The sequence below is a fragment of the Gadus macrocephalus genome, chromosome 8 (assembly GCF_031168955.1).
Source record: "Gadus macrocephalus chromosome 8, ASM3116895v1".
NCBI classification, from domain to species: Eukaryota; Metazoa; Chordata; class Actinopteri; order Gadiformes; family Gadidae; genus Gadus; species Gadus macrocephalus.
The window spans coordinates 10,648,524-10,675,651 of record NC_082389.1 but is presented as its reverse complement, the minus strand read 5'-3'; the positions used below and the strand labels follow the sequence as shown (position 1 = coordinate 10,675,651).

The following is a 27,128-nucleotide window of genomic DNA, read 5'->3' as shown; positions in this document are numbered from 1 at the left end:
CCAATCAGAGCACAGGACAGCCGATCAGAGCACAGGACAGCCAATGCAAACACAGGATGGCCTATCACAACATAGCATGTCTGTCTGTCTGTGTGCAACCCGTCTGTCTGTAACCTGTCTCTCTGTTTCTACCCTGTCTGTCGGCAACCCGTCTGTCTTTAACCTGTCTGTGTGTAACCTGTATGACTGTAACCCGTCTGTCTGTAACCTGTCTGTCTGTCTGCGTACCACGACCATAGCGATGGTGAAGTTGGGCCGGAGCTGGTAGTCACACCAGGCGCTGGAGGCCCCGAAGCTGTCCTTGTAGATGTGCTGTTTGTGGACCAGGTCTGGGCGGGTCTCCAGGGGGTCCCCGGCCTCGCCCGACACCCAGAAGGACGCCTCGAAGGACCGCTGGATGGCCTGGTCCCACCACGAGTACTGGATGAACTCCTCCTTGCCTAAGGGAGGACACCTTATACATGAAGTCACACTCCCCAGGGAGCAGGATGGAGTATAAAGTGCCATCTCTGTCTAACAGTATGGAGTATTAAGTATCGTCTCTGTGTAACAGTATGTAGTATGTAGTATATAGTATACAGTACGTAGTATATAGTGTAAAGTACCTTCTCTGAGTACTGTGGCTCCGTCGTAGGAGTACAGTATGTAGTATATAGTATACAGTACGCAGTATATAGTGTAAAGTACCTTCTCTGAGTACTGTGGCTCCGTCGTAGGAGTACAGTATGTAGTATATAGTATACAGTACGTAGTATATAGTGTAAAGTACCTTCTCTGAGTACTGTGGCTCCGTCGTAGGAGTACAGTATGTAGTATATAGTATACAGTACGTAGTATATAGTGTAAAGTACCTTCTCTGAGTACTGTGGCTCCGTCGTAGGAGTACAGTATGTAGTATATAGTATACAGTACGTAGTATATAGTGTAAAGTACCTTCTCTGAGTACTGTGGCTCCGTCGTAGGAGTACAGTATGTAGTATATAGTATACAGTACGTAGTATATAGTGTAAAGTACCTTCTCTGAGTACTGTGGCTCCGTCGTAGGAGTACAGTATGTAGTATATAGTATACAGTACGTAGTATATAGTGTAAAGTACCTTCTCTGAGTACTGTGGCTCCGTCGTAGGAGTACAGTATGTAGTATATAGTATACAGTACGTAGTATATAGTGTAAAGTACCTTCTCTGAGTACTGTGGCTCCGTCGTAGGGGTACAGTCCCTCCTTGTGTAGCAGCAGCAGCCAGCGCAGCGTCGACTTACAGAGACCCACGATCTCCACGGCCGCGCCATCCCTGGGGACAGAGAGTATTACTGCAGTACTGGGGACAGAGAGTACTACTGCAGTACTGGGTCGAGTCAAGCGATTAAAATATTGAATCGTGATTAATCGCATTAATGTCATAGTTAACTCGCGATTAATCACACTTTTTTTTCTATTCTAAATATCCCTTGATTTCGTGCTGCTAGCCATTTAGTGAGATCAGAGAGTGTTGAGAAGGTATAACATGTATATAACATGCTCTAACAGGTACCTGGGCGTTGCGGGCATCCCTTTGTTGCGAGCACGTTCGCTCTCTCCCATCTTGTCCATCCAGGTACCACAGTTGAAGCGGTTCCCCCCGGTTACGAAACCCGTCTCCGGGTCCACCTTGACGACCACGTTGAACCCTGAGGTCACATGACAGTTATCAGCATGGCTAGCACTAGCGTGGCTAGCATTAGCATGGCTAGCACTAGCATGGCTACCACTAGCATGGCTAGTATGATGCTACCATGATGCTGCTCCAGTCAGATACCTTCTGCTTTATAGTCAAATATCTCCTAAACTACAGATGACATCATACCTGATGACATCACATATCACCTCATACCTGACCTAGGTCAACAATAAGGAGGAGGAGCAGGGAGAGGAGGAGGACGAGGGAGAGGACGAGGTGAGGGGGAGAAGGAAGAGGAGGAAGAGGGGGAGGAGGAGGAAGAGGAGGAGGAGGAGGGGCAGGAAGACGAGGGGGAGGAGGAGCAGGGAGAGGAGGAGGACGAGGGAGAGGAGGACGAGCGGGGAGAGAAGGAGGTGGAGGAGCAGGGAGCGGAGGAGCAGGTGGAGGACTACCTTCGTCCCTCATGTGCTGGTCTATCTTGGGTCCGGCTCCTCTCTCTCGGTAGGAGATCCCCTGCAGGTGGCGCTGGAGAGCCTCCTGGATGACATCATGGAGAGGCTGCTCCTGTAGGAGAAACACACACATGTAAAAAACACGCTATGCACAACACACACACGTAACACACACACACTATACACAACACACACACACCTGAAACACACACACACACACACACACACACACACACACACAGACACAGACACACACACACACACACACACACACACACACACACCATGATGAGGGCCATGATGTGTGTGTGGGTACGTACCACCTCTCCGGCGGGGCGGGGCTCACAGTCGTCGGTTGGGAACATGCGTGTGACGGGACACAGCAGGATGTCTTCTCCCTGGGGCACCTGGGTAACGTAGTCCTGAGGAGGAGGAGGAGAGGAGCAGCATGAGGAGGAGGAGGAGAGGAGCAGCATGAGGAGGAGGAGGAGCAGCATGAGGAGGAGGAGGAGAGGAGCAGCATGAGGAGGAGGAGAGGAGCAGTATGAGGAGGAGGAGGAAGGAGCATCATGAGGTGGAGGAAGGAGCATCATGAGGTGGAGGAAGGAGCAGCATGAGGAGGAGGAGGAGGGGAGCATCATGAGGAGGAGGAAGGAGCAGCATGAGGAGGAGGAGCAGCAGCAGTACCTGGACGCACTGCAGCCACCACCAGACGGCGTCCCTGCAGTTGTAGCGCGCGGCACGGCCGCCGCCCAGCAGGTTTGGGACCAGGCCGTGGCGCAGCGTCCCCGCGAAACCCAAGATCACGTTGCTACGGAGACGGGAGGAGGGGTGAGAGGAGGATGGAGGAACACACACACACACACACACACACACACACACACACACACACACACACACACACATACCGCGCCTCCAGGTGGCGTCCTGTCAGCAGCATCAGGCCGCGCAGGGCGATGAAGGAGTCCCGCCCCCAGCAGCGGAAGATCCCCGAGGAGAAGTGAGGAAGACCTGGAAGAAGACCAGCCGTCAGCCTCCTGCCCACTCCTCTAGCACCTCCTCCTGTCCCCTAGCCCCTCCTCCTGTCCCCTAGCCCCCCTCCTGACCCCTAGCCCCTCCTCCTGTCCCCTAGCCCCTCCTCCTGTCCCCTAGCCCCTCCTCCTGTCCCCTAGCCCCTCCTCCTGTCCCCTAGCCCCTGCTCCTGTCCCCTAGCCCCTCCTCCTGTCCCCTAGCCCCTCCTCCTGTCCCCTAGCCCCTCCTCCTGTCCTCTAGCCCCTCCTCCTGTCCTCTAGCATCTGCTTCTGATTAAGTTCCTCCAGGCCTTTCTGCTTAGAACCCGTATCACAGGTTCTAAGCAGAAAGGCCTGGAAGAACTTTATCAGAAGCAGATGCTAAAAAAGGTTGATCTATCCTGTCAAATAGTTCTCATCCCTTACAGGCTGAATTTCAGATGTTGACATCCGGATCAAGCTTTAAACTCCCACTCTACTTCTAAATTCTACAAAGAACCGTAGTGTGTGTGTATTATTGTTATTTTATATATATATATTGATGACTATTTATTGATTGTATAGTGTTTTATTTATTGTGTGTGTGATTGTGTGTGACTTGGATTTGTATACTATCTACTGCACAACAAATTGCCCCATTGGGGGACAATAAAGTATTTTGAAATTGAACTTGAACTAACACCTCCTCCTGTCCCCTAACACCTCTTCCTGTCTCCTAGCCCCTCCTCCTGTCTCCTCGCCCCTCCTCCTGTCTCCTCGCCCCTCCTCCTGTCTCCTCGCCCCTCCTCCTGTCTCCTAGCCCCTCCTCCTGTCTTTAAGACCCTTCTCCTGTCCTCTAGCACCTCCTCCTGTCCCCTATCACTTCCTCCTGTCTCCTAGCCCTTCCTCCCGTCTCCTAGCCCCTCCTCCCGTCTCCTAGCACCTCCTCCCGTCTCCTAGCCCGTCCTCCTGTCTCCTAGCCCCTCCTCCTGTCTGAAAGTCCTTCCATGAAAGGTCTGCTCCTTTGGTCCCTAATCCCAACCCTCCGCTGTGATAGGACACTGAGAGGCTACCTGCAGCCAATGAGACGCAGCACTGCTCCTTCTGCCCGGTGACGGGGCTGAGGCGGTAGGGGACGTCCTCCAGCGAGGAGGAGAGCGGAGGCAGGGCCGGCAGCCGACCCACCCCGCACATCTGGACCGAGCCCAGCGCCAGCAGCCGCACCAGGCTGGAGCCCTCCTGGACGAAGCTAACAGACACACTGTAGCGTTAGCACCAGGCTGGAGCCCTCCTGGACGAAGCTAACAGACACACCGTAGCGTTAGCACCAGGCTGGAGCCCTCCTGGACGAAGCTAACAGACACACAGTAGCGTTAGCACCAGGCTGGAGCCCTCCTGGACGAAACTAACAGACACACAGTAGCGTTAGCACCAGGCTGGAGCCCTCCTGGACGAAGCTAACAGACACACTGTAGCGTTAGCAGCAGGCTGGAGCCCTCCTGGACGAAGCTAACAGACACACTGTAGCGTTAGCAGCAGCCTGGAGCCCTCCTGGACGAAGCTAACAGACACACCGTAGCGTTAGCACCAGGCTGGAGCCCTCCTGGACGAAGCTAACAGACACACCGTAGCGTTAGCACCAGGCTGGAGCCCTCCTGGACGAAGCTAACAGACACACCGTAGCATTAGCACCAGGCAGGAGCCCTCCCAGACGAAGCTAACAGACACACCGTAGCATTAGCACCAGGCTGGAGCCCTCCTGGACGAAACTAACAGACACACCGTAGCGTTAGCACCAGGCTGGAGCCCTCCTGGACGAAACTAACAGACACACCGTAGCGTTAGCACCAGGCTGGAGCCCTCCTGGACGAAACTAACAGACACACCGTAGCGTTAGCACCAGGCTGGAGCCCTCCTGGACGAAGCTAACAGACACACCGTAGCGTTAGCACCAGGCTGGAGCCCTCCTGGACGAAGCTAACAGACACACTGTAGCGTTAGCACCAGGCTGGAGCCCTCCCGGACGAAGCTAACAGACACACTAAAGCGTTAGCAGCAGGCTACCTGCAGCTAGACGAGCAAGCCTACCTGGACATGAGGCGGTAGGTGGACTGCAGCGCCGCGCCGTATGCCCCGACCAAGATGGCGTCGAAATAGCAGGGGATGAGATACCGAGGAACCAGCTTCAGGAAGTCAAACATAGAGGCCAGCCACTGGCCCACCTACACACACACACACACACACACACACACACACACACACACACACACACACAGACACACACACACACACACACACACACACACACACACACACACACACACGCACACACACACACACACACACAGAAGGAGAAGGGTCTGACTGATAGGAAGAGGAGGATGTCTGACTGATGGGGGGAAGAGCAGTAGGAGGAGGAGAGGAGAGGAGGAGGAAGAAGAGGAGAGGAGAGGAGGAGGAGGAGGAGGAGGAGAGGAGAGGAGAGGAGGAGGAGAGGAGAGGAGAGGAGAGGAGAGGAGAGGAGGAGGATAAGGAGCAGAGGGAGCAGCAGGAGGAGGCTCTGACCTGGGCCAGCGGTCCCTCGCGGGCTACCAGGCGGGAGGATACGTAGTCCAGCAGCCAGTCCCCCTGACGGAGGTTCACACACAGCGGGTGGCCCAGGTCGTTGGTGGGCCGGATCTCAGCCAGCACCGAGATGAGCCCTGTGCAGACCAGCACCAAAACGTGAACCATCAACCAGCACCAGACCATCAACCAGCCCCATCAACCAGCACCAGACCATCAACCAGCCCCATCAACCAGCACCAAACCATCAACCAGCCCCATCAACCAGCACCAGACCATCAACCAGCCCCATCAACCAGCACCAGACCATCAACCAGCCCCATCAACCAGCACCAGACCATCAACCAGCACCAGACCATCAACCAGCCCCATCAACCAGCACCAGACCATCAACCAGCCCCATCAACCAGCACCAGACCATCAACCAGCCCCATCAACCAGCACCAAACCATCAACCAGCCCCATCAACCAGCACCAGACCATCAACCAGCCCCATCAACCAGCACCAAACCATGAACCAGCCCCATCAACCAGCACCAGACCATCAACCAACACCAAACCGTGAACCATCAACCAGTACCAAACCATCAAACAGCACCATCAACCATCAACCAGTACCAAACCATCAACCAACACCAAACCGTCAACCAGCACCAGACCATCAACCAGCCCCGTCAACCAGCACCAGACCATGAACCAGCCCCATCAACCAGCCCCATCAACCAGCCCCATCAACCAGCACCAGACCATCAACCAGCCCCATCAACCAGCACCAGACCATCAACCAGCCCCATCAACCAGCACCAGACCATCAACCAGCCCCATCAACCAGCACCAGACCATCAACCAGCCCCATCAACCAGCACCAGACCATCAACCAACACCAAACCGTGAACCATCAACCAGTACCAAACCACCAAACAGCACCATCAACCAGTACCAAACCATCAACCAACACCAAACCATCAACCAGCCCCATCAACCAGCACCAAACCATCACCAAACCATCAACCAGCCCCATCAACCAGCACCAAACCATCACCAAACCATCAACCAGCCCCATCAACCAGCACCAGACCATCAACCAGCCCCATCAACCATCAACCAGCACCAAACCATCAACCAGCACCAGACCATCAACCAGTACCAAACCATCAACCAGTACCAAACCATCAACCAGCACCAGACCATCAACCAGTACCAAACCATCAACCAGCACCAAACCATCAACCAGCACCAAACCATCAACCAGCACCAAACCATCAACCATCAACCAGTACCAAACCATCAACCATCAACCAGTACCAAACCATCAACCAGCACCAAACCATCAACCAGTACCAAACCATCAACCAGCACCAAACCATCAACCAGCACCATCACGGTACCTTGCAGCCCGGCGTAGCGGAACTTCTCCCAGCCCGGGACGCCGTAGCATCCTCCTCCATCCTCCTCTTCCTCAGCGTCGCAGCGGAACAGCAGGATGTTGAGGTCGGAGAGGGAGAGCTGGGACATCAGCCTGCACACACACACACACACACACACACACACACACACACACACACACACACACACACACACACACACACACACACACACACACACACACACATATATATATATATATACAGTATATATGTTCACACATGTATATATATACACACACACACACTATGTGTGTGTATGTGTGTGGGTCTCTGTGCTATGTGTGTGTGTGTGTGCGTGTGTGTGTCTGTGTGTGTGTGTGTGTCTCTTTGTTTGTGTGTGTGTCTATGTGTGTGTGTGTCTCTGTGTTAGTGTGTGTGTCTGTTTGCTATGTGTGTGTGTGTGTGTGTGTGTGTGTGTGTGTGTGTGTGTGTGTACATGTGTGTGGTGTGTCTCTGTGTGTACATGTGTGTGGTGTGTCTCTGTGTGTGTGTGTGTGTGTGTGTGTGTGTGTGTGGTTTGTGTGTGGTCGAGTGCCTACTGTGCCAGGGGGGTCTTCAGCGCGGGGGGTGTTTGGAGGTCCGGGATGCTGCCCTTGCGGTACTTGGGGCTGAACTGGGTGAGGTAGAAGCGGAGGATCCCGACCACTTGCTGGGCCCGGGGGTCCAGGCTCACCCTGGAGGGGGGGGGGTTACCATGGAGATCTTAGAACCACTCAACATCAACACTGCAGTATGATTAAGGGCGTATTCACACCAGGAAAGTCCTTAGTTCGATCTCTTTGGTCCGGACCAAAACGCAATGTTTATCTTTTGGTTTGGTGCGGTTCCTTTTCACATTGCAATTTTTCGCAACAGTCCGAGAATTCGTCAACGCACATTTGTGCATAGATCGTTCAATCATTGGACAAGACGGTCGGGGTGGGGTAACACGGGGTAACGCATAAAAAAAAAGAAAACAAAGAAGATTTTTTTTGGTTTGGTTCGACCAAACAAGGCAGGTGTGGATACGCCCTTAGAGAAGAAACACCTTGAACAGGGGTCTTCAATTAAAATTGAACAAGGTCCAGTTACTAAAAATTCCTTCCAAGAAAGGTCCGAACCTACAACGTCATAATAGCCTTCTTTTGTCAAATACAATCAACACGGCATATTACCTTATAATTTCAGGTGTATTTATTTTCAATTTCCAAATAGCTTACTTTTAACCATGAAAAACTAGTAAGACAAAGTAACGCATATTAACATTTCAAGTAAACAAAACAGGTACATTAGGCCTGCAATTCAAGTAAACATAAAAAAGTGCATAAGGCCTACATGTGAAGTAAGCATAACAGGAACACTAGGCTTACACTTCAAATAAACACAAAGTGCATTAGGCCTACATTTCAAGTAAGCAAAACAGGTACACCAGGCCTACATTTCAAATAAACCAAAAAAAAGAGCATTAGGCCTTCATTTCAAGTAAGCATAACAGTGTCTCAAGTGGTGTTAGACCAAACAGGTCCTCACAGATCTCTTTCTTGTCTTGATAAAACAATCGCACAACCAAAAGCTGGGCATTATCCGTTACATCTGAAGACATCAATGGCTAAGGATGGGGCACTCTGCCGCATGAAGCTGTGACAGTGCGTCATCTGATAACATTTCGGATTTTCTGGTTGTCGTTGCAGCTCACATTGGGATTTGCTTTATTTTTTCACACAATTCATCCCTTTGTTTACCTTCAAGTAACGTCTCGGCAGCGGCGTTCAAGCACTCCTTCACAACAGTCGTGTCACTGCAAGTTTTTTTATGTTGCCCCAAAATCCATGCAATCTTAAGTGAGCATTCATTTGCACGTTGCTGGCCTGTAAATGAGTGTGTGAAGACACGCGTAGACCTCTCATACTGAGCTCTCAGCTCGGATATTTTCCACGCTTTTATCAGCGCCACGGTTTCAACACATAAAAGACGCAACAAAGGTTTTGTACCGCCTTGCGGGAGAATGAACATGTATTGGTCAGTCCATTCATCTTTAAAATGTCTGTTTTCGGGGTCAAATTTCCTTATTTTCGAGCAAGCCATTTTCTCATTCCAAATCGCTCTTCCGGTAAACAAAATATTTGATTGGCTATTATTTGAGTGACGCTATAGCGCACATGCCGTGACAGACGGAGGGAGGGGGGGAGTTCGGTGAGTGCATGATCTTCGCTCTGTGAAGATCATTGCTTTATGCTGTTTTTACGCTGCACTACAGACTATTCTGCCTTTCAATTTGTATTTCAGTGAGAAATGATTTTACTAACATAATCATGCTTTGTATAGTGAAATCATAAAAAATTGGTCATGGGTCCGGATAGGAACATCACTTGGTCCGGACCCGGACCGCGGTTTGGAGATGCCTGACCTAGAACATTGAGTGTGAGTGAGTGAGTGAGTGAGTGAGTGAGTGAGTGAGTGAGTGAGTGAGTGAGTGAGTGAGTGAGTGAGTGAGTGAGTGACTGAGGTAGTGAGGTAGTGAGAGAGTGAGGTAGTGACTGAGTGACTGAGGTAGTGAGTGAGTGAGTGAGTGAGGTAGTGAGGTAGTGAGTGAGGTAGTGAGAGAGTGAGGTAGTGAGTGAGTGGGTGAGGTAGTGAGGTAGTGAGAGAGTGAGTGAGGGAGGGAGTGAGTGAGTGAGTGAGTGAGTGAGTGAGTGAGTGAGTGAGTGAGTGAGTGACTGACTGACTGACTGACTGAGTGACTGAGGTAGTGAGGTAGTGAGTGAGGTAGTGAGGTAGTGAGTGAGTGAGTGAGGTAGTGAGTGAGTGAGTGAGTGAGTGACTGACTGACTGACTGAGTGAGTGAGTGACTGAGGTAGTGAGTGAGTGAGTGAGTGAGTGAGTGACTGACTGACTGAGTGAGTGAGTGACTGAGGTAGTGAGTGAGTGAGTGAGGTAGTGAGTGAGGTAGTGAGTGAGTGATGTAGTGAGTGAGTGAGTGAGTGAGGGTACCTGAAGGCGATGGCGCTCCCAGGGGTCAGCTTCTGGAAGGTGATCTCCTGGATGAACTCTGACCTCCCCTTAGAGGTCACGACCCCCGGCTTCACCAGAGTACTTTCCGCTAGCTACATAGTGATGGTGATAGAGTGAGAAGTGATACAAGGTATAGAGTAACAGAAGAGTGAGGAGTGAGACAAAGTCTAAAGTAACAGAAGAGTGAGGAGTGATAGAGTGAAGAGTTATACGAGGTATATATTAACAGAATGGCGATAGTGATAGATTAAAGGGTGATACGAGTTGTATAGTAACAGAAGAGTGAGAGTGATAAAGTGAGGAGTGATACGATGTCTTTAGTAACAGAAGAGTAAGAGTGACAGAGTGAGTAGTGAGAGTGATAAAGTGAATAGTGATACAATGTCTATAGTAACAGAAGAATAAGAGTGACAGAGTGAGTAGTGAGAGTAATAAAGTGAATAGTGATACAATGTCTATAGTAACAGAAGAGTAAGAGTGAGTAGTGAGAGTGATAAAGTGAATAGTGATACATGTCTATCGTAACAGAAGAGTAAGAGTGAGTAGTGAGAGTGATAAAGTGAATAGTGATACATGTCTATAGTAATAGAAGAGTAAGAGTGACAGAGTGAGTAGTGAGAGTGATAGAGTGAGTGATACACGGTATATAGTAACATAATAGTCAGAGTGACAGAGTGAGGAGTGATACAAGGTTTATAGTGAGAGTGACAGAGTGAGGAGTGATACGAGGTCTATAGTGAGAGTGACAGAGTGAGGAGTGATACGAGGTCTATAGTGAGAGTGACAGAGTGAGGAGTGATACGAGGTCTATAGTGAGAGTGACAGAGTGAGGAGTGATACGAGGTCTATAGTGAGAGTGACAGAGTGAGGAGTGATACGAGGTATATAGTGAGAGTGACAGAGTGAGGAGCGATACGAGGTGAGTACAGACCGCTATGTGCTCCTTGATCTCCACAGAGTACTCCGGCATGCCATTGATGACGTCATCGTCTCTCTTATAACTCCCAGCATGCCTTTCAACCATCCTCGCCTCAAACACCACCTCCTCGATCTTCCCTGAGAGAGAGAGAGAGAGAGAGAGAGAGAGAGAGAGAGAGAGAGAGAGAGAGAGAGAGAGAGAGAGAGAGAGAGAGAGAGAGAATCAGACAAACAGGAAAAGAGACAGACAGGCAGGCATAGACAGGCAGACAGGCAGACAGACCTGGTATGAACATGGGGGGGGTGGTGGGGGGGTACTGGTGGGTCTTGATGTCCCAGAATGCTGTTCTGCTGACGGTCACCACTGATTGATGGGTCGAGGGACAGTGGCGAGTCACAGCCACCGTGTCCGCGTCCACCTGGTCCACGTACACCTGGGGACAGGAAGTAATGTCACACATACAACTAGACCAGCTCACACACAGGAAGGGATGTCAGAGCACCAGCAGGACTCTTCCCTACTTCCTACTTGTTTCAAACCTACTAGCATTATACTGCCATGTTTCACAAACCACAGGTATTTGATAACTATGTTCAATAACAAGCACTTATTCCTTTGGCTGGCCAGACCTTTCAACCCCTCCCCTCACCTGTATAAAGCCCCTCCCCTACCTGTTTGAAGCCCCTCCCCTACCTGTATGAAGCCCTGTGCCGCCAGCTCCTGGTGCAGCAGGTTGATGGCTCTCTTTGCGGCCGTGATGCCAGTCTGGCCGCTGGTCTCCCCCACAGAGGCAGAGGGCGCCGCGCTCCAGCTGGGGTACACACGCTCCTCCTTCACCACCGAGATCTGGACCAATCACAACACAACGCTGAGCAAGCGTCTCGAGGACGTGTGTGTGGGTGTGAGTGTGTTTGATTGTTTGAGTGTGTATGTGTGTGTACATGTGTGTGGTGTGTCTCTGTGTGTACATGTGTGTGGTGTGTCTCTGTGTGTGTGTGTGTGTGTGTGTGTGTGTGTGTGTGTGTGTGTGTGTGTGTGTGTGTGTGTGTGTGTGTGTGCGTGCGTGCGTGCGTGTGTGTGCGTGTACCTGGTGTGGTACCAGCTCGTCGTACCCTCTGGTGGAGCCGGTGGCGCAGCACGCCATCGACACAACAGCGGCACTCGGCAGGGCATCCAGCACCGACCGCAGCTACAAGACAACGCTAGCTCATTAGCATCAGCTACCACCCAACATTAGCTCATTAGCATCAGCTACCACCCAACATTAGCTCAGTAGCATCAGCTACAACACAACGCTAGCACATTAGCATCAGTTACAACACAACACTAGCTCATTAGCATCAGCTAAAACACAACCCTAGCTCTTAGCATCAGCTAAAACACAACGCTAGCTCTTAGCATCTGCTAAAACAGAACACTAGCTCATTAGCATCAGCTACAGCACAACATTTCAGCAGCAACAGAACAATAGCATGTTAGCTATAAGACACAACCGTAGCATCGGCTACAACACACATTAGCACATTAGCATCAGCTGCTACAGAGACGTAGCCCTTGGGAAGGGGGAGGGGCCTGTGAATGCAGACCTGGATGGGGCACTCGTTGTCATGGGTGATGTCCAGGAACATGGCGTGGGCGATGGAGGGGACCAGGGGCCGCAGGCTGGGCTGCACCAGGGCCCCCACCGGCTGGCCCCCGTAGCGGTACACCAGGCGGCCCTCCTCATGGCTGTCCCCCGCAGACATGGCCTCTGGGACACACAGCAGTTAACCAGTTAACCAGCTAACCAGCTACACACACTCCAGACCAGTTAAGCAGCTTACCAGTCTACACACACTCCAGACCAGTTAACCAGCTATCCAGTCTACACACACTCCAGACCAGTTAACCAGCTAACCAGCTACACACACTCCAGACCAGTTAACCAGCTAACCAGTCTACACACACTCCAGACCAGTTAACCAGCTAACCAGTCTACACACACTCCAGACCAGTTAACCAGCTAACCAGTCTACACACACTCCAGACCAGTTAACCAGCTAACCAGCTACACACACTCCAGACCAGTTAACCAGCTAACCAGTCTACACACACTTCAGACCAGTTAACCAGTTAACCATCTACACACTGCAGACCAGTTAAGCAGCTAACCAGTCTACACACACTTCAGACCAGTTAACCAGCTAACCAGTCTACACACACTTCAGACCAGTTAACCAGTCATATCAGTTAACCAGTCAGATTAGTTAACCAGTCTATACAGCTTACCTTGCTGATGGTTAGTAGAGTTGCTGGTAGTTATTAGTGTTTGTATCGGGCACAACGCAACAATAATAATACATCTTAGCATTGTATTGATTATTACAACTACAAAGTGTATTTCTTAAATATACATATATATATATATATATATATATATATATACATATATATATATATATATATATATATATATATACATATATATATATTAGAGCTGTCAAGCGATTAAAATATTTAATCGTGATTAATCGCATTAATGTCATAGTTAACTCACGATTAATCGCGATTAATCGCAAATTCTTTTTCTATGCTAAATATCCCTTGATTTTTTTGTCCCATAATTCTTCTCATTTTAATTCTCTTATCAACATGGTGAAGTGCATCGGCTTGTCTTGTGCAAATGATTTTTTATGGATAACAACATTGGCATATACTGATCAAAACAGGACGATACAAAAAAAGAGCCTATAGTGCAATTAAACGACTGCTTTGAACAAATGTAATTTGAACATAGCAGTCAGGCTACTGCTTCTTTGTTTTGAGCCAAAGAAAAAAAAAAATTTTTTTTTTTTTTGTAAATATAACATTTGCGTTAATCGCGCGATAATTTTTTTAACGCCGTTAAAATTGGTTTGCGTTAACGCCGTTAATAACGCGTTTAACTGACAGCTCTAATATATATATATAGTATCTATATATATTTATATATAAAAGGGAGATCCATATCTAGATCTATGATGAGATCTATAAACTGTATTTAGTTATTTAGTATTACAGTACCTCATATTTAAGCTACAGCACATTGTATTAAAGCAACAGTACCTAGCATTAAAGCTACACTACCTCGTATTAAAGCGACAGTACCTCGTATTAAAGCTACACTACCTCATATTAAAGCTACAGTACCTCATATTAAAGCAACAGTACCTCATATTAAAGCAACAGTACCTCATATTAAAGCAACAGTACCTCATATTAAAGCTACAGTACCTCATATTAAAGCAACAGTACCTCATATTAAAGCAACAGTACCTCATATTAAAGCAACAGTACCTCATATTAAAGCAACAGTACCTCATATTAAAGCAACAGTACCTCATATTAAAGCTACAGTACCTCATATTAAAGCAACAGTACCTCATATTAAAGCTACAATACCTCATATTAAAGCAACAGTACCTCATATTAAAGCTACAATACTTCATATTAAAGCTACAATACCTCATATTAAAGCTGTAACACCTTGTATTAAAGCAACAGTACCTCGTATTAAAGCTGTAATACCTTGTATTAAAGCGACAGTACCTCGTATTAAAGCTGTAATACTGTGTATTAAAGCGACAGTACCTCGTATTAAAGCTGTAATACCTTGTATTAAAGCGATAGTACCTCGTATTAGAGATGCAATACCTTGTATTAAAGCGACAGTACCTCGTATTAAAGATGTGATGCCTAGCTTGGTGACGAAGACATTGTCAAGTTCCTCGCTGCCCGTGAAGAGCTCCGCCACCACGTAAAGGTTAGGACACACCCTCCGAGCAGCGGCCAGCATAAACTGACCAACCACAGCACAGGATAGCCAGGCCACGCCCACAGCACAGACAAGAGGGAAGAGGTTTGGGGAGACGGGAGACAAGGCAGCAGAGCCAAGAGAGATGTGATGTAGACAAAATGAGGGAGAGACAGAGAGAAACAGGGAGAGAGTGAGAGGGAGAGAGAGAGAAACAGGGAGAGAGCGAGAGGGAGAGAGAGACAGAGAGAAACAGGGAGAGAGAGCGAGACAGAGAGAAACAGTGGTAGAGCGAGAGGGAGAGAGAGAGAGAGCACATTAGTATACGCATGCCAACGTGCACACCAGCAACACGTGCACCAGCACACGTGCACCAGCGTACCGCGCACGAGGCTGCTGATCCCAAGGCGGTTGACGAAGACGTTGTCGAGAGTCTCGCTGCCCGTGAAGAGCTCAGCGATCACATACAGGTCGGGGCGCACCGCCCGGGCAGCGGACAGCATGGTCTGGACACACACACACGCACGCACGCACGCACGCATTCACACGCACACACACACAAACACGCATGCGCACACACGCACGCACGCACGCATGTATACACACACCCACACAACATACGAACATAAACATAAGACACAAACATTCACACATACAACACACACATACTTCCAGGACTGAATTTATAAAACACAACAGAGGCTCAAATACTTTGAGACAAATGATCAGCATGTGAATGTGATGAGGTCACGATGTGAAGAGGTCACGATGTGAAGAGGTCAAGGTGTGATGAGGTCACGGTGTGAAGAGGTCATGTGTGATGAAGTCATGGTGAGATGAGGTCATGATGAGGTCATGGTGGGATGAGGTCATGATGAGGTCATGGTGTGGTGAGGTCATGGTGGGATGAGGTCATGGTCTGATGAGGTCATGGTGTGATGAGGTAACGGTTTGATGAGGTCACGGTGTCATGAGGTCACGGTGTCATGAGGTCATGTGTGATGAGGTCACTGTGAGGCCGTTGCCCTGATGACGTACCTCGGCCACGTGCAGCGGTGTGGAGTGGCAGTTGTCGAGGCGGACCCCGTGGAAGTGCTGTGCGGTGGTCTGTGTGTAGCGCGTCATGTGGGCCCAGAGGTAGGGGCAGTCCTGGGGGCCGGCGCCGTAGCGCAGCTTCACGCTGTCGCCCCAGCACACCAGCTCCCTGCGCAGGTACACACTGGAGCCTGCACACACAGGGGGCCATGTTGGACATGGGGTGGGGCCATGTTGGACCCTGGTTTGGCAGCCATGGTGGATCTAGGTTCTGCAGCCATTTTGGAAGTGAGGTGGCCATGTTGGATATAGGTAAAGCGGCCATGTTGGACCTGGGGAGGCGGCCATATTGGACCTGGGGAGGCGGCCATGTTTGACATGGGGAGGCGGCCATCTTGGACCTAGGGGAGGCGGCCATCTTAGACCTAGTTGCGGAGTCCATGTTGGATCTAGGTGTGGCGGCCATGTTGGATCTAGGTGCGGCGGCCATGTTGGATTTAGGTTTAGTGGCCATGTTGGATCTGGGTTCGGCGGCCATGTTGGATCTAGGTTCAGCGGCCATGTTGGATGTAGGATTGGCGGCCATGTTGGACCTAGGGGAGACAGCCATGTTGGACCTAGGGGAGGCGGCCATGTTGGATATAGGTGCGGCGGCCATGTTTGACCTAGGTGCGGCCATGTTGGATGTACTGGCCTGGTTCAGCGAAGTTGCGGAGGGGGTCGTCCCCCATCACCCAGCCGTTGTGCGCCAGGAAGTGACACGCCGCAGTCGGCACTTCCAGGAGACGCAGCTCCTCCTCCAGAGAGAGGAGCTCAGAGGAGGAGAAGGAGAAGTACCTACACACACACACACACACACACACACACACACACACACACACACACACACACACACACACACACACACACACACACACACACACACACACACACACACACACACACACACACACACAGTTGAGGATTCCTACCTGCTGTGATGTATCAACAGATGTGATGTTCAACTGCCTCTTTCCCTTTGTACCCCTCTTTCTATATATCCTCTCTCTCCATAAATACACACAAACACACACACACACACACACACACACACACATGCAAAATGAGTGTTCTTCTCAAATTCTCTTGACTCCTCCATGGTCTCACCTGGTCTAGTCTCATCTGGTCTAGTGAATCATGTTCTAGTCTTACCCAGTCTTCTTACCTGGTAACCAATGGGTTCTTCTGGTTCACAGGTCCCAGTTTAGGACCATGGTCAGCCAGCCGCTCATAAACAACAGTTCCCACGATGCAGTTGGCTGCCTGAGAGGAAGAAGAGAAAAAGAAAATATAATCTTCAAAAGAAAGTTTGAGAGTTCTGAAACCTTTAGAAAACAAATGTTCCAAAACATCCAAACATACATTTATTAAAGGTTGGGTATGGAATTCTCTTTTTTGGCCATTTTTGCAAAATTACTTGAAATACTTCATAACCCACTTACAGCCACTGAGTTAGAAGTACTGACATGAAAATTAAACAAGTCAATGATCTGTGGAACGGGCAGGGCTCGAAAAACTCCAGCCAATGATTTCCAGAACCACCGAGTGGCATTGAACAGTAAGTACGTCAATCAAACGGTCGTACTGCACTCCACCTCCCCCTCCCCCGCTCCCCGCGAGTGACCCTTTGTGCACGTACTCAAAGCTCGTGACCCAGAGCAAGCTTCTGCTGTTGTTATCCTGCGGTAGCTACTGGAGCTAGCTAACTAGCTAATCCACATTTGGACCTCGCACTAGAAGACAACCCTAAACTCTAACCTAGCTAGCCTGGCTCGATCTCGCGCATCTGTGTTCGCGCTCGTGCATGATTGCGTGTCCATGTACTTGGAATGTGTGGAGTCAGAGTCAGCGTTGAAGGAGAGGGGGTAGGACCATTCGAGTTGTGTATTTTCAAAGTCTGCTGGCGTTTTGCAAATCCCATACCCAACCTTTAAGCCATTAGTTTATAGTTTAACAAGCCATTAGTGTATAGTTCAACAAGCAATGAGTATATGTTGTAACAGGTTAGAGGTCAGTAGTTATTTAGTAGTTAGTAAGTATTTTAACCTGTAAATTAGTAGTAGTTAGTATCTTAACCTTTAGATTAGTAGATGGTTAGTATCTTAACCTGTAGGTTAGTAGTTAGTTAGTATCTTAACCTATAGGTTAGTTGTTAGTTAGTATCTTAACCTGTAGGTAGTTAGTAATAGTTAGTATCTTAAACTTTAGGGTTAGCAGTAGTTAGTATCTTAACCTGTAGGTTAGTAGTTAGTATCCTAACCTATAGGTTAGTAGTTGGTTAGTAGTTAGTTAGTAGTAGTTAGTATCTTAACCTGTAGGTTAGTAGTTAATTAGTAGTAGTTAGTATCTTAACCTGTCGGTTAGTAGTTAGTTAGTATCTAACCTGCTCCTGGTGCTGGTGGACGATGTGGTACTGCTGTCCGTTCAGCTCATTCAGCCTCTGCTTCAGCGAATCACAGCACTCCAGGAGGTGATGGGGGGCGGGGCTACAAACACATCATTTGATTACTGCATAATCTGAACTCTGTGGAGACGTCCCAACCTCTAGTGCTCAAATGTTTTTCTTGCGACTGACCTCTGAGGGACAAATATCTCCAGGGCCGAGTCCATATCAATAGTGTTGCCATAACGACGGTAACTAGGGTCTTGGATCATCCTCAGCCCTTTCCCTACTCGCTTATTATGGTCTGGTTTGGGATCTGAGCATCAGAAGAAAGTAGATAAATCACACACACAAAAATACAAACATACATATATTATAAAGCATTAGAACTGTTCTAGTGCGTTTATAACATGAGAACGGTTCTAGTGAGTCTATAACCGGTTAGCAGTGATCTAGTTCGTTTAGGACAGGTTAGCAGGGTTCTAGTGGATTACAACAGGTTAGTAGGGTTCTAATGGATTATAACAGGTTAGCAGGGTTCTAGTGGGATTAGATTAACAGGTTAGCAGGGTTCTAGTGGGATTAGGTTAACAGGTTAGCAGGGTTCTAGTAGGATTAGATTAACAGGTTAGCAGGGTTCTAGTGGATTATAACAGGTTAGCAGGGTTCTAGTGGGATTAGGTTAACAGATTAGCAGGGTTCTAGTAGGATTAGGTTAACAGGTTAGCAGGGCCCTAGTGGGTTTAGATTAACAGGTTAGCAGGGTTCTAGTGGGATTAGATTAACAGGTTAGCAGGGTTCTAGTGGGATTAGATTAACAGGTTAGCAGGGTTCTAGTGGGATTAGGTTAACAGGTTAGCAGGGTTCTAGTAGGATTAGGTTAACAGGTTAGCAGGGCCCTAGTGGGTTTAGATTAACAGGTTAGCAGGGTTCTCACGGTTCTCCAGCAGGGTTCTGAAGGCGGCCACAACGTTCTCCACGTTGACCTGGAAGAACTCCCACAGTCTGACCTGAGGAAACACTTCCTGCCAGAGGACGCTGCGCAGCGCCTGCAAACACACACACGCACACACACACACATTACAAATACACACAAACACGCACATTACAAACACACACACACACACACACACACACATAACAAACAAACACACACACACACACACACACACACACATTACAAACACACACACACACACCAGATTACAAACACACACATTACAAACACACACGCACAAACACATTTCAATCACACAAACACACATTACAATGACACACACACACGCACACACACACACACACACACACACACACACACACACACACACACACACACACACACACACACACACACACACACACACACACACACACACACACACACACACACACACACACTCATGTTGAGCCCATTATTCTCCATTCCAACACGATGTCATCTTTAGTTAAGGAAGGTTAACTAATAGCAGTGATTAGCAGCTAATCAGTAGCTAGCTAGGAGGCTAGGAGGCTAGGCCTAGGCGGTGAACTGACGTTGAGGTGTGCCTCGCTGGTGATTTCAGCAGGAAGTCCTTTAGCAACGTAGCTTCCGCTAGCAATGCTATCGCTGAGGTGGCTGAGGGCGCGGTCCAGGACCCAGGCGGGGCGCAGGTGGGGTGAGTTCACCAGGTTGTAGCCGCACTCCGGGTGGTCTGCCAGCCAGGGGCTGTTAGCCGCTGAGGACACATTGGGAGTTAACATGGGGCAGCAACACAACATGGAGTGATTCAACACAACATTGAGTGATTCAATACAACATGGGGCAGCAACACAACATGGAGTGATTCAACACAACATGGAGTGATTCAATACAACATGGAGTGATTCAATACAACTTTGTGTGTTTCAACACAACATTGTGTTTCAATAAAACATTGTGTGTTTCAATAAAACATTGTGTTATTATATAACATTTTGTGTTTTTATATCACATTGTGGGTTTTTTATAACACATTGTGGTTTTTTTATAACAATTTGTGTTTGTTTGTGTTTTTTTCATATTATAATATATTTAAAGCTGCATGGAAGACATTGGTCCATAGATATACCACAGAATGGGTCTATGTCAATAAACCCGAGATCCTAATGGAATCAAAATGGTGGAAGAGGGCCAGAGGGGTGCGGTTCCTGACTCTGATCTGTCCGCTGTGAGGAGATGCATATGAGGGCAGATGTTCAAGACTGTAGGTCAAAGGGATCACGAGATATGCTTGTTGCATTTTCTGACTATTGCTATAGCGCTGTCTACTCAGCCTTGACAGCCGTGGAGAGTTCATGAGAAGCAACTCAGCAGGCTTTGCTGTGTCCGTCAATCTGGCGGAACAATAATAAAACAACAGGTGGCCTCTGCCTCTGAGGCTGGCCTGTAATTACATTCATAAAGCTTGTCCTGTGTTCAAGGCACTCCACAGTGGACCGTACCACTGCGCTCCACAGTGGAAGGTACCACTGCGCTCCACAGTGGACCGTACCACTGCGCTCCACAGTGGACCGTACCACTGCGCTCCACATTGGAACGTACCACTGCGCTCCACAGTGGACCGTACCACTGCGCTCCACATTGGAACGTACCACTGCGCTCCACAGTGGACCGTACCACTGCGCTCCACAGTGGAAGGTACCACTGCGCTCCACAGTGGACCGTACCACTGCGCTCCACAGTGGAAGGTACCACTGCGCTCCACAGTGGACCGTACCACTGCGCTCCACAGTGGAACGTACCACTGCGCTCCACAGTGGACCGTAGTGCCAGCGGCTCGCTACTTTAGGACCTGCCCACATAGAGCGCACCATCGCTATGGAGATGAAATGGCGGCCAGGAATAAAGTCAGGGAACCTTTGACCTTCAGTGGGTTTCTGACCTTTATATCAAGTTCCTGAGACTCTCTGACCTTTACTTGGGAACTGCAACCGGGGGGTAACGGGGTTATCACTCGAGGGGGCTGCACCAGTTCATTGGTTTCTTTGGTGGCCTGGTAATGTATAATATTAAATGATGCATAGATGGGATCTATAGACATGAAAGCTATTACATATAGCTATGATAGACATCATAGTGATATTTATGATGTATAGAGGTTCAGAAAGAGGTGATATTTATGATGTATAGATGTTCCTAAAGAGGTGATATTTATGATGTATAGATGTTCAGAAAGAGGTGATATTTACCGGTGTGGTTGTACACCACGTCTGTGATTGACAGCATGTTCCATTCTCTCTTCATCTTCTCCACCAATGCGCCGACATCGGCCCAGCCGTAGCTCCGCCCCTCAGGGCTGAACTCAGGGTTAAAGGTCAGCTGATCGGCCAATGAGTAGCAGGACCTGGACTCACCCAGGGTCTGGAGGGGAGTGAAGTGGAGCATGTTGTACCCTGAGTGGGGGAGAGAGAGAGAGAGAGAGAGAGAGAGAGAGAGAGAGAGAGAGAGAGAGAGAGAGAGAGAGAGAGAGAGAGAGAGAGAGAGAGAGAGAGAGAGAGACAAACAGACAGACAGATATACAGACAGACAGACAGACAGACAGACAGATAGACAGAGAGAGAGAGATTAAAGCTATATTAAGCAATCTGTTGTATCATATCAGTTGTAACTCTCTCTACATCTCAATAGATCAAAGGCTGGATCTCTCTGTGCCCCCGGCCCCGGTCCGAAGCACCCAGCCTCAGTCAGCCGGAGGACACAAGTGTCTTCGGAGGCCGAGTCTAGCCGGCTTGTTCCTTCAGAGTGGCCCCACCTAGCTTTAATCAGTAAGTGATAGAGGAGTGTCAAAGCTAGCTGCTAGCTAGCTGGCTGCTGAAGCTAAGTAGATGAATGCCACCAAACTAGCTGTTACATTAAGCTGCCACCTATATAGCTGCTAATTGACACCTAGCTAGATGCTACCTCGCTGGCTGCTAGCTCGATGGCTAAACTGTTAGCTGCTATCCGGCGGCGTCCTACCGGTCTCCTTGGCGACCTGCAGCCTCTGTGGCCAGAGGTCCAGGGTCCCCAGACACTTGGCCAGGTAGGTCTGGATGGTGATGCAATCCAGGGGCAGGACCTGGTCATCGGGGCCCACCCGGAGCACGGGGTCCACCACCAGGTAGCCCCCACCGCACCGCCCCCCGTCCCTGGGGAACACAGGAGCAGGAGCCTCTACAGTAGGGTGGAGGTACCACTGCCTCTACAGTAGGGTGGAGGTACCACTGCCTCTACAGTAGGGTGGAGGTACCACTGCCTCTACAGTAGGGTGGAGGTACCACTGCCTCTACAGTAGGGTGGAGGTACCACTGCCTCTACAGTAGGGTGGAGGTACCACTGCCTCTACAGTAGGGTGGAGGTACCACTGCCTCTACAGTAGGGTGGAGGTACCACTGCCTCTACAGTAGGGTGGTGGTGGGTGGAGATACCACTGCCTCTACAGTAGGGTGGTGGTGGGTGGAGATACCACTGCCTTTACAGTAGGGTGGTGGTGGGTGGAGGTATGACTGCCTCTACAGTAGGGTGGAGGTACCACTGCCTCTACAGTAGGGTGGAGGTACCACTGCCTCTACAGTAGGGTGGTGGTGGGTGGAGGTATGACTGCCTCTACAGTGGTTGGAGGTGTCACTCCCTCCACAGGCTGGTGTGGGTGGTGGTCCTAGGGGGCCGTACCCGAGGCTGTAGTGGAAGTGGAAGGAGCCGGCCAGCTGCAGGTCCAGGCAGCAGTACTTGTCCGAGTCGTCCTCGCGGCCGGCGGGGTTCACCCAGCTCAGGACCCGGAAGCAGCTCCTCTGGAAGGCCTCCCCCGCCGCAGGGTAGTTGGTGTGGAGGCTGACGGAGCGGCCCTGGAGGCTGGGGCCCAGACGGAACTGCAGCTCGAAGCCTGGGGCCCACAGTGACACAATACAAGTACACATTACTACACAATACTACACATTATGATGCCACGCCCTAATTGAAAATTGTATTGGACTACTCTACACCTTAGTAAACAATACAGTTACTCTACACCATAGTAAACAATACAGCTACTCTGCACCTTAGTACACAATACAGTTACTCTAACCCTACACGTTAGTAGACAATTGTTACTACAATACTACACATTAACACACCTTAGTTGCTACAATACTACACATAAACACACCTTAGTTACTACTATACTACACATAAACACACCTTAGTTACTACTATACTACACATAAACACACCTTAGTTACTACTATACTACACATTACCAGACCTTAGTTACTACAATACTACACATAAACACACCTTAGTTACTACAATACTATATATTAACACACCTTAGTTACTCAAATACTACACATTCACACACCTTATAGACACTACAAAACTAGTAGTTAGTAGCATGGAGGCTAAATGCTTGTCCACACTAAATGCTATTCTCGGGAGTGATAGGACGAGTGATACTAGGTGTGATACAGGACATTTCCTATCTTGCCCCAGCCTGAACATAGACCTCTTATAGTTATTATTAGCAGTGATACTAGAATTTATACCAGGAGTGATACAGTGATGTGAGGGGTGAGATCAGGAGTGATACAGTGGTATGAGTGATACCAGGAGTGATACAGTGGTATGATGAGTGATACCAGGAGTGATACAGTGGTATGAGTGATACCAGGAGTGATACAGTGGTATGATGAGTGATACCAGGAGTGATACAGTGGTATGAGCAGAGCCGGACAGTAACGGAGTACATTTACTTGAGTACAGTACTTAAGTACAATTTTGAGGGATCTGTACTTTACTCGAGTATAATTTTTTGGGAGTACTCATGACTTTACTCAAGTACATTTGAGAGGCAAATATTGTACTCTTTACTCTGTTACATTTCTATCCATAACCGTGAGTACCCGTTACTCCTTCTGAAAAATAAAAAATAAAAGGAGAAAAGAAAAATCACGGAAACCCTCAATTTGTTGTTTCCCTCTCAAACGTGATTCCCTCTCAAACTGATTAGGACAGCCTTCAGCCTATCAGCAATCACCTTCGCTTTCCGCCAAAGCCAACTCCAACTCCATGGTCAGAATTAGATGAGAGACGATTGTTGATTTGATTGATAAAAAAACGGAGAAACTCACACATACATAGAATTGTTAGCTGAGTTTTCTTTTCTGATATTGCATATTTATGTAAGCTGAGCAATTGTTTTTATGTTCTTGAGTATACTGTTATACTGTATACTATTGTGCTATTGCCATGGTAAAAAGATGAAAATTACTTGATTTTACTTTCAATTCCTTTTACATTCTCCAAGGTGTTAACATTTTTCATAACTCCATATAGGACGTTTCTATACATAAATGTAAGCACTGTGGCAGTAGTAATGCAATATTTAGAAAACATACTCTTGTACTCTTGATACTCAAGTACTTTTAAAAACAAGTACTTCAGTACTTTTACTTAAGTAGACATCTGACTGTAGTACTTTTACTTGTACTTGAGTAAAATTTAGCAAGGGGTATCTGTACTTTTACTCAAGTAAGGAAGCTGTGTACTCTGTCCGCCTCTGGGTATGAGTGATACCAGGAGTGATCCAGTGGTATGATGAGTGATACCAGGAGTGATACAGTGGTATGAGTGATACCAGGAGTGATCCAGTGGTATGATGAGTTATACCAGGAGTGATACAGTGGTATGAGTGATACCAGGAGTGATACAGTGGTATGATGAGTGATACCAGGAGTGATACAGTGGTATGATGAGTGATACCAGGAGTGATACAGTGGTATGAGTGATACCAGGAGTGATACAGTGGTATGAGTGATACCAGGAGTGATACAGTGGTATGAGTGATACCAGGGGTGATACAGTGGTATGAGTGATACCAGGGGTGATACAGTGGTATGATGAGTGATACCAGGAGTGATACAGTGGTATGAGTGATACCAGGATTGATACAGTGGTATGATGAGTGATACCAGGAGTGATACAGTGGTATGATGAGTGATACCAGGAGTGATCCAGGGGTGTGAGGAGTGAGAACAGGAGTGATCCAGGGTGAGTCCTACCTTGTTCCAGTCTGAACAGAGTCCTCTCCAGGTTCTCCTGGTTGTTGAGCTGGAGGACTCGGATCTGCTTCAGGTGCTGGGGCAACATCTTCTGACGTCTGCTGGACACACTATCTCACTCTCTGTCTCTCTCTCTTTCTCACTCTGGAAGAAAATAACACTTTTACACTCAAGCTGGAGCCAACCAGTCACAAACCTTCTCATGTGTGGAGAAGCTAGCGCCCTAGCTCCCTGGCTTCCTAGCCGCTAGCTCCCCAGCCCCAAAGCCCCCTAGCTCCCTAGCCCCTAGGCCCTTGCAGAATCCTCCTTCTCCAGAGAGCTTTGAGGCCCTCTGTGGTTTGGAGTTCTGCTCAGAACTTTCCAGGCTTCTCTCTCGGTCTGAGGGAGGGAGTTGATGTGTTTAAGAAGTAAGTCCAAAGCTTCAGTAGCTTCTCCAAATTTAATTAGATTCTTTATTCACTGAGGATAATAGAGTCTGCTAAATTACTAAATGCAGATACAAGTTTGTACGGTAAGTTATAAAGAAGTTACTCCAGGGTCTCATGGTCGGAATGGGGCGAGTCAGAGTGTGTGTCCTAGTTCAGTAGTGTGTGCTACTGCACGTTCTAGTTCACTTGTGTGCTACTGTATGTTCTATTTCACTAGTGTGTGCTACTGTATGTTATAGTTCACTAGTGTGTGGTACTGTATGTCCTAGTTCACTAGAGTTTGTTACTGTGTGTCCAAGTTTACTTTAGCCAACAGTTCAGAGTTCACCAGAGAGTTCTGAGGTCGTCCCTTTTGAGTCGTGTAAACAAACCTCACTTCCTCTGGAAGCAGGAAGTACTAAACTACGCAACAAATAAATACAAAATTCCTTGTTAAACACCAAGTAATAATAAATAAACTACACAATGGCTATAAAATAAACACAACAAGCATTCCAAAAAAATAACTTGATTACACATAGCCTAGCGTTGTGAAACACAAAAGGTTTCCTAAGACAAACTTTACAAAAGGTTTCTCAATGTTGAAACTGAAGATTGTTTTGAAAGTCTGGTCAGCTGTTGTGTCACTGAAGGAGTCCCAACAACGCAGATTATAACGAGTTTAACGGTATTAGAATACATATTCAATACATATTTTTAGGGTTGTTTTAAGATAGATAATGCAATATGACTTCATAAAACTAGAATTATGTAGATGGTTCGTTCGACATTATAGTAGAATGTGGTAATGTTATAATCCACGATGAGGGAGGAACCAGGATCCAGCGCTGCACCGGGGTTCAGTAGCGGGACTACATGCCTCGTCGTCCGGGCAGAGGCTCTACCGGGAGGACCGAGATAGACCAGACCCCTAACCCTACCTGGTCCCGGGGCAGCGAGCCGGTGGTGATAACAAGGTCACTTCTTAATGTCACCTCCGCTATTTATAACTAACAAACTACTTCTACTAGTTTAAAGCCACACACACACACACACACACACACACACACACACACACACACACACACACACACACACACACACACACACACACACACACACACACACACACACACACACACACACACACACACACACACACACACACACACACACACACGCACGCACGCACGCTGCAGCCCCTGCACATGCACGGAAATCTGGAACCACAGGCCCAATTTCTTTCCATATCTCTTCGATATCTCCAATATCTCCAAATCTCGTCCATGAGGAACCAAACGAGGAGTCCCGCGGCGGGCCAACCTACCGCCTCAGGTCCGCTACCCGCCCGCAGGTCCGGACTACGGCCCGGCCCCGCTAGTAGATGTGGTGGTGTGTGATGTTATTATTCACCTGTCAGGTCTCTGTCTGGACAGCAGAAAGTCTTCTCTGTCTC

General features: G+C 48.5%; 1 protein-coding gene across 3 annotated transcripts in view; it reads right to left on the bottom strand.

Moving 5' to 3' along the window:
• Positions 1 to 27,128, bottom strand: part of agla (amylo-alpha-1, 6-glucosidase, 4-alpha-glucanotransferase a) — a 31,478-nt gene that overhangs the window by 4,237 nt on the left and 113 nt on the right. The window contains exons 1-31 of one of the 3 annotated variants that reach the window (XM_060058806.1): positions 27,086 to 27,128; positions 25,266 to 25,409; positions 22,900 to 23,110; positions 22,207 to 22,376; positions 21,438 to 21,641; positions 19,764 to 19,945; positions 19,168 to 19,279; positions 18,423 to 18,546; positions 18,231 to 18,333; positions 17,013 to 17,110; positions 16,503 to 16,645; positions 15,812 to 15,999; positions 15,156 to 15,279; positions 12,588 to 12,751; positions 12,089 to 12,190; positions 11,695 to 11,847; positions 11,284 to 11,434; positions 11,014 to 11,138; positions 10,062 to 10,174; positions 7,631 to 7,765; positions 7,053 to 7,183; positions 5,665 to 5,801; positions 5,188 to 5,321; positions 4,173 to 4,348; positions 3,019 to 3,121; positions 2,798 to 2,921; positions 2,431 to 2,532; positions 2,111 to 2,222; positions 1,533 to 1,668; positions 1,180 to 1,292; positions 229 to 440 (exon numbers count right to left, since the gene is read on the bottom strand). The exon at positions 27,086 to 27,128 is cut by the window's right edge and continues 113 nt beyond it. In XM_060058806.1, coding sequence (XP_059914789.1) covers positions 229 to 440; positions 1,180 to 1,292; positions 1,533 to 1,668; positions 2,111 to 2,222; positions 2,431 to 2,532; positions 2,798 to 2,921; positions 3,019 to 3,121; positions 4,173 to 4,348; positions 5,188 to 5,321; positions 5,665 to 5,801; positions 7,053 to 7,183; positions 7,631 to 7,765; positions 10,062 to 10,174; positions 11,014 to 11,138; positions 11,284 to 11,434; positions 11,695 to 11,847; positions 12,089 to 12,190; positions 12,588 to 12,751; positions 15,156 to 15,279; positions 15,812 to 15,999; positions 16,503 to 16,645; positions 17,013 to 17,110; positions 18,231 to 18,333; positions 18,423 to 18,546; positions 19,168 to 19,279; positions 19,764 to 19,945; positions 21,438 to 21,641; positions 22,207 to 22,376; positions 22,900 to 23,110; positions 25,266 to 25,353 — 4,170 coding nt within the window. In that variant the 5' untranslated portion in view covers positions 25,354 to 25,409; positions 27,086 to 27,128. Of the gene's footprint in view, positions 1 to 228; positions 441 to 1,179; positions 1,293 to 1,532; positions 1,669 to 2,110; positions 2,223 to 2,430; positions 2,533 to 2,797; positions 2,922 to 3,018; positions 3,122 to 4,172; positions 4,349 to 5,187; positions 5,322 to 5,664; positions 5,802 to 7,052; positions 7,184 to 7,630; positions 7,766 to 10,061; positions 10,175 to 11,013; positions 11,139 to 11,283; positions 11,435 to 11,694; positions 11,848 to 12,088; positions 12,191 to 12,587; positions 12,752 to 14,694; positions 14,819 to 15,155; positions 15,280 to 15,811; positions 16,000 to 16,502; positions 16,646 to 17,012; positions 17,111 to 18,230; positions 18,334 to 18,422; positions 18,547 to 19,167; positions 19,280 to 19,763; positions 19,946 to 21,437; positions 21,642 to 22,206; positions 22,377 to 22,899; positions 23,111 to 25,265; positions 25,410 to 26,999 lie in introns of all 3 variants that reach the window. The other 2 variants (XM_060058805.1, XM_060058807.1) reach the window with 2 other exon arrangements.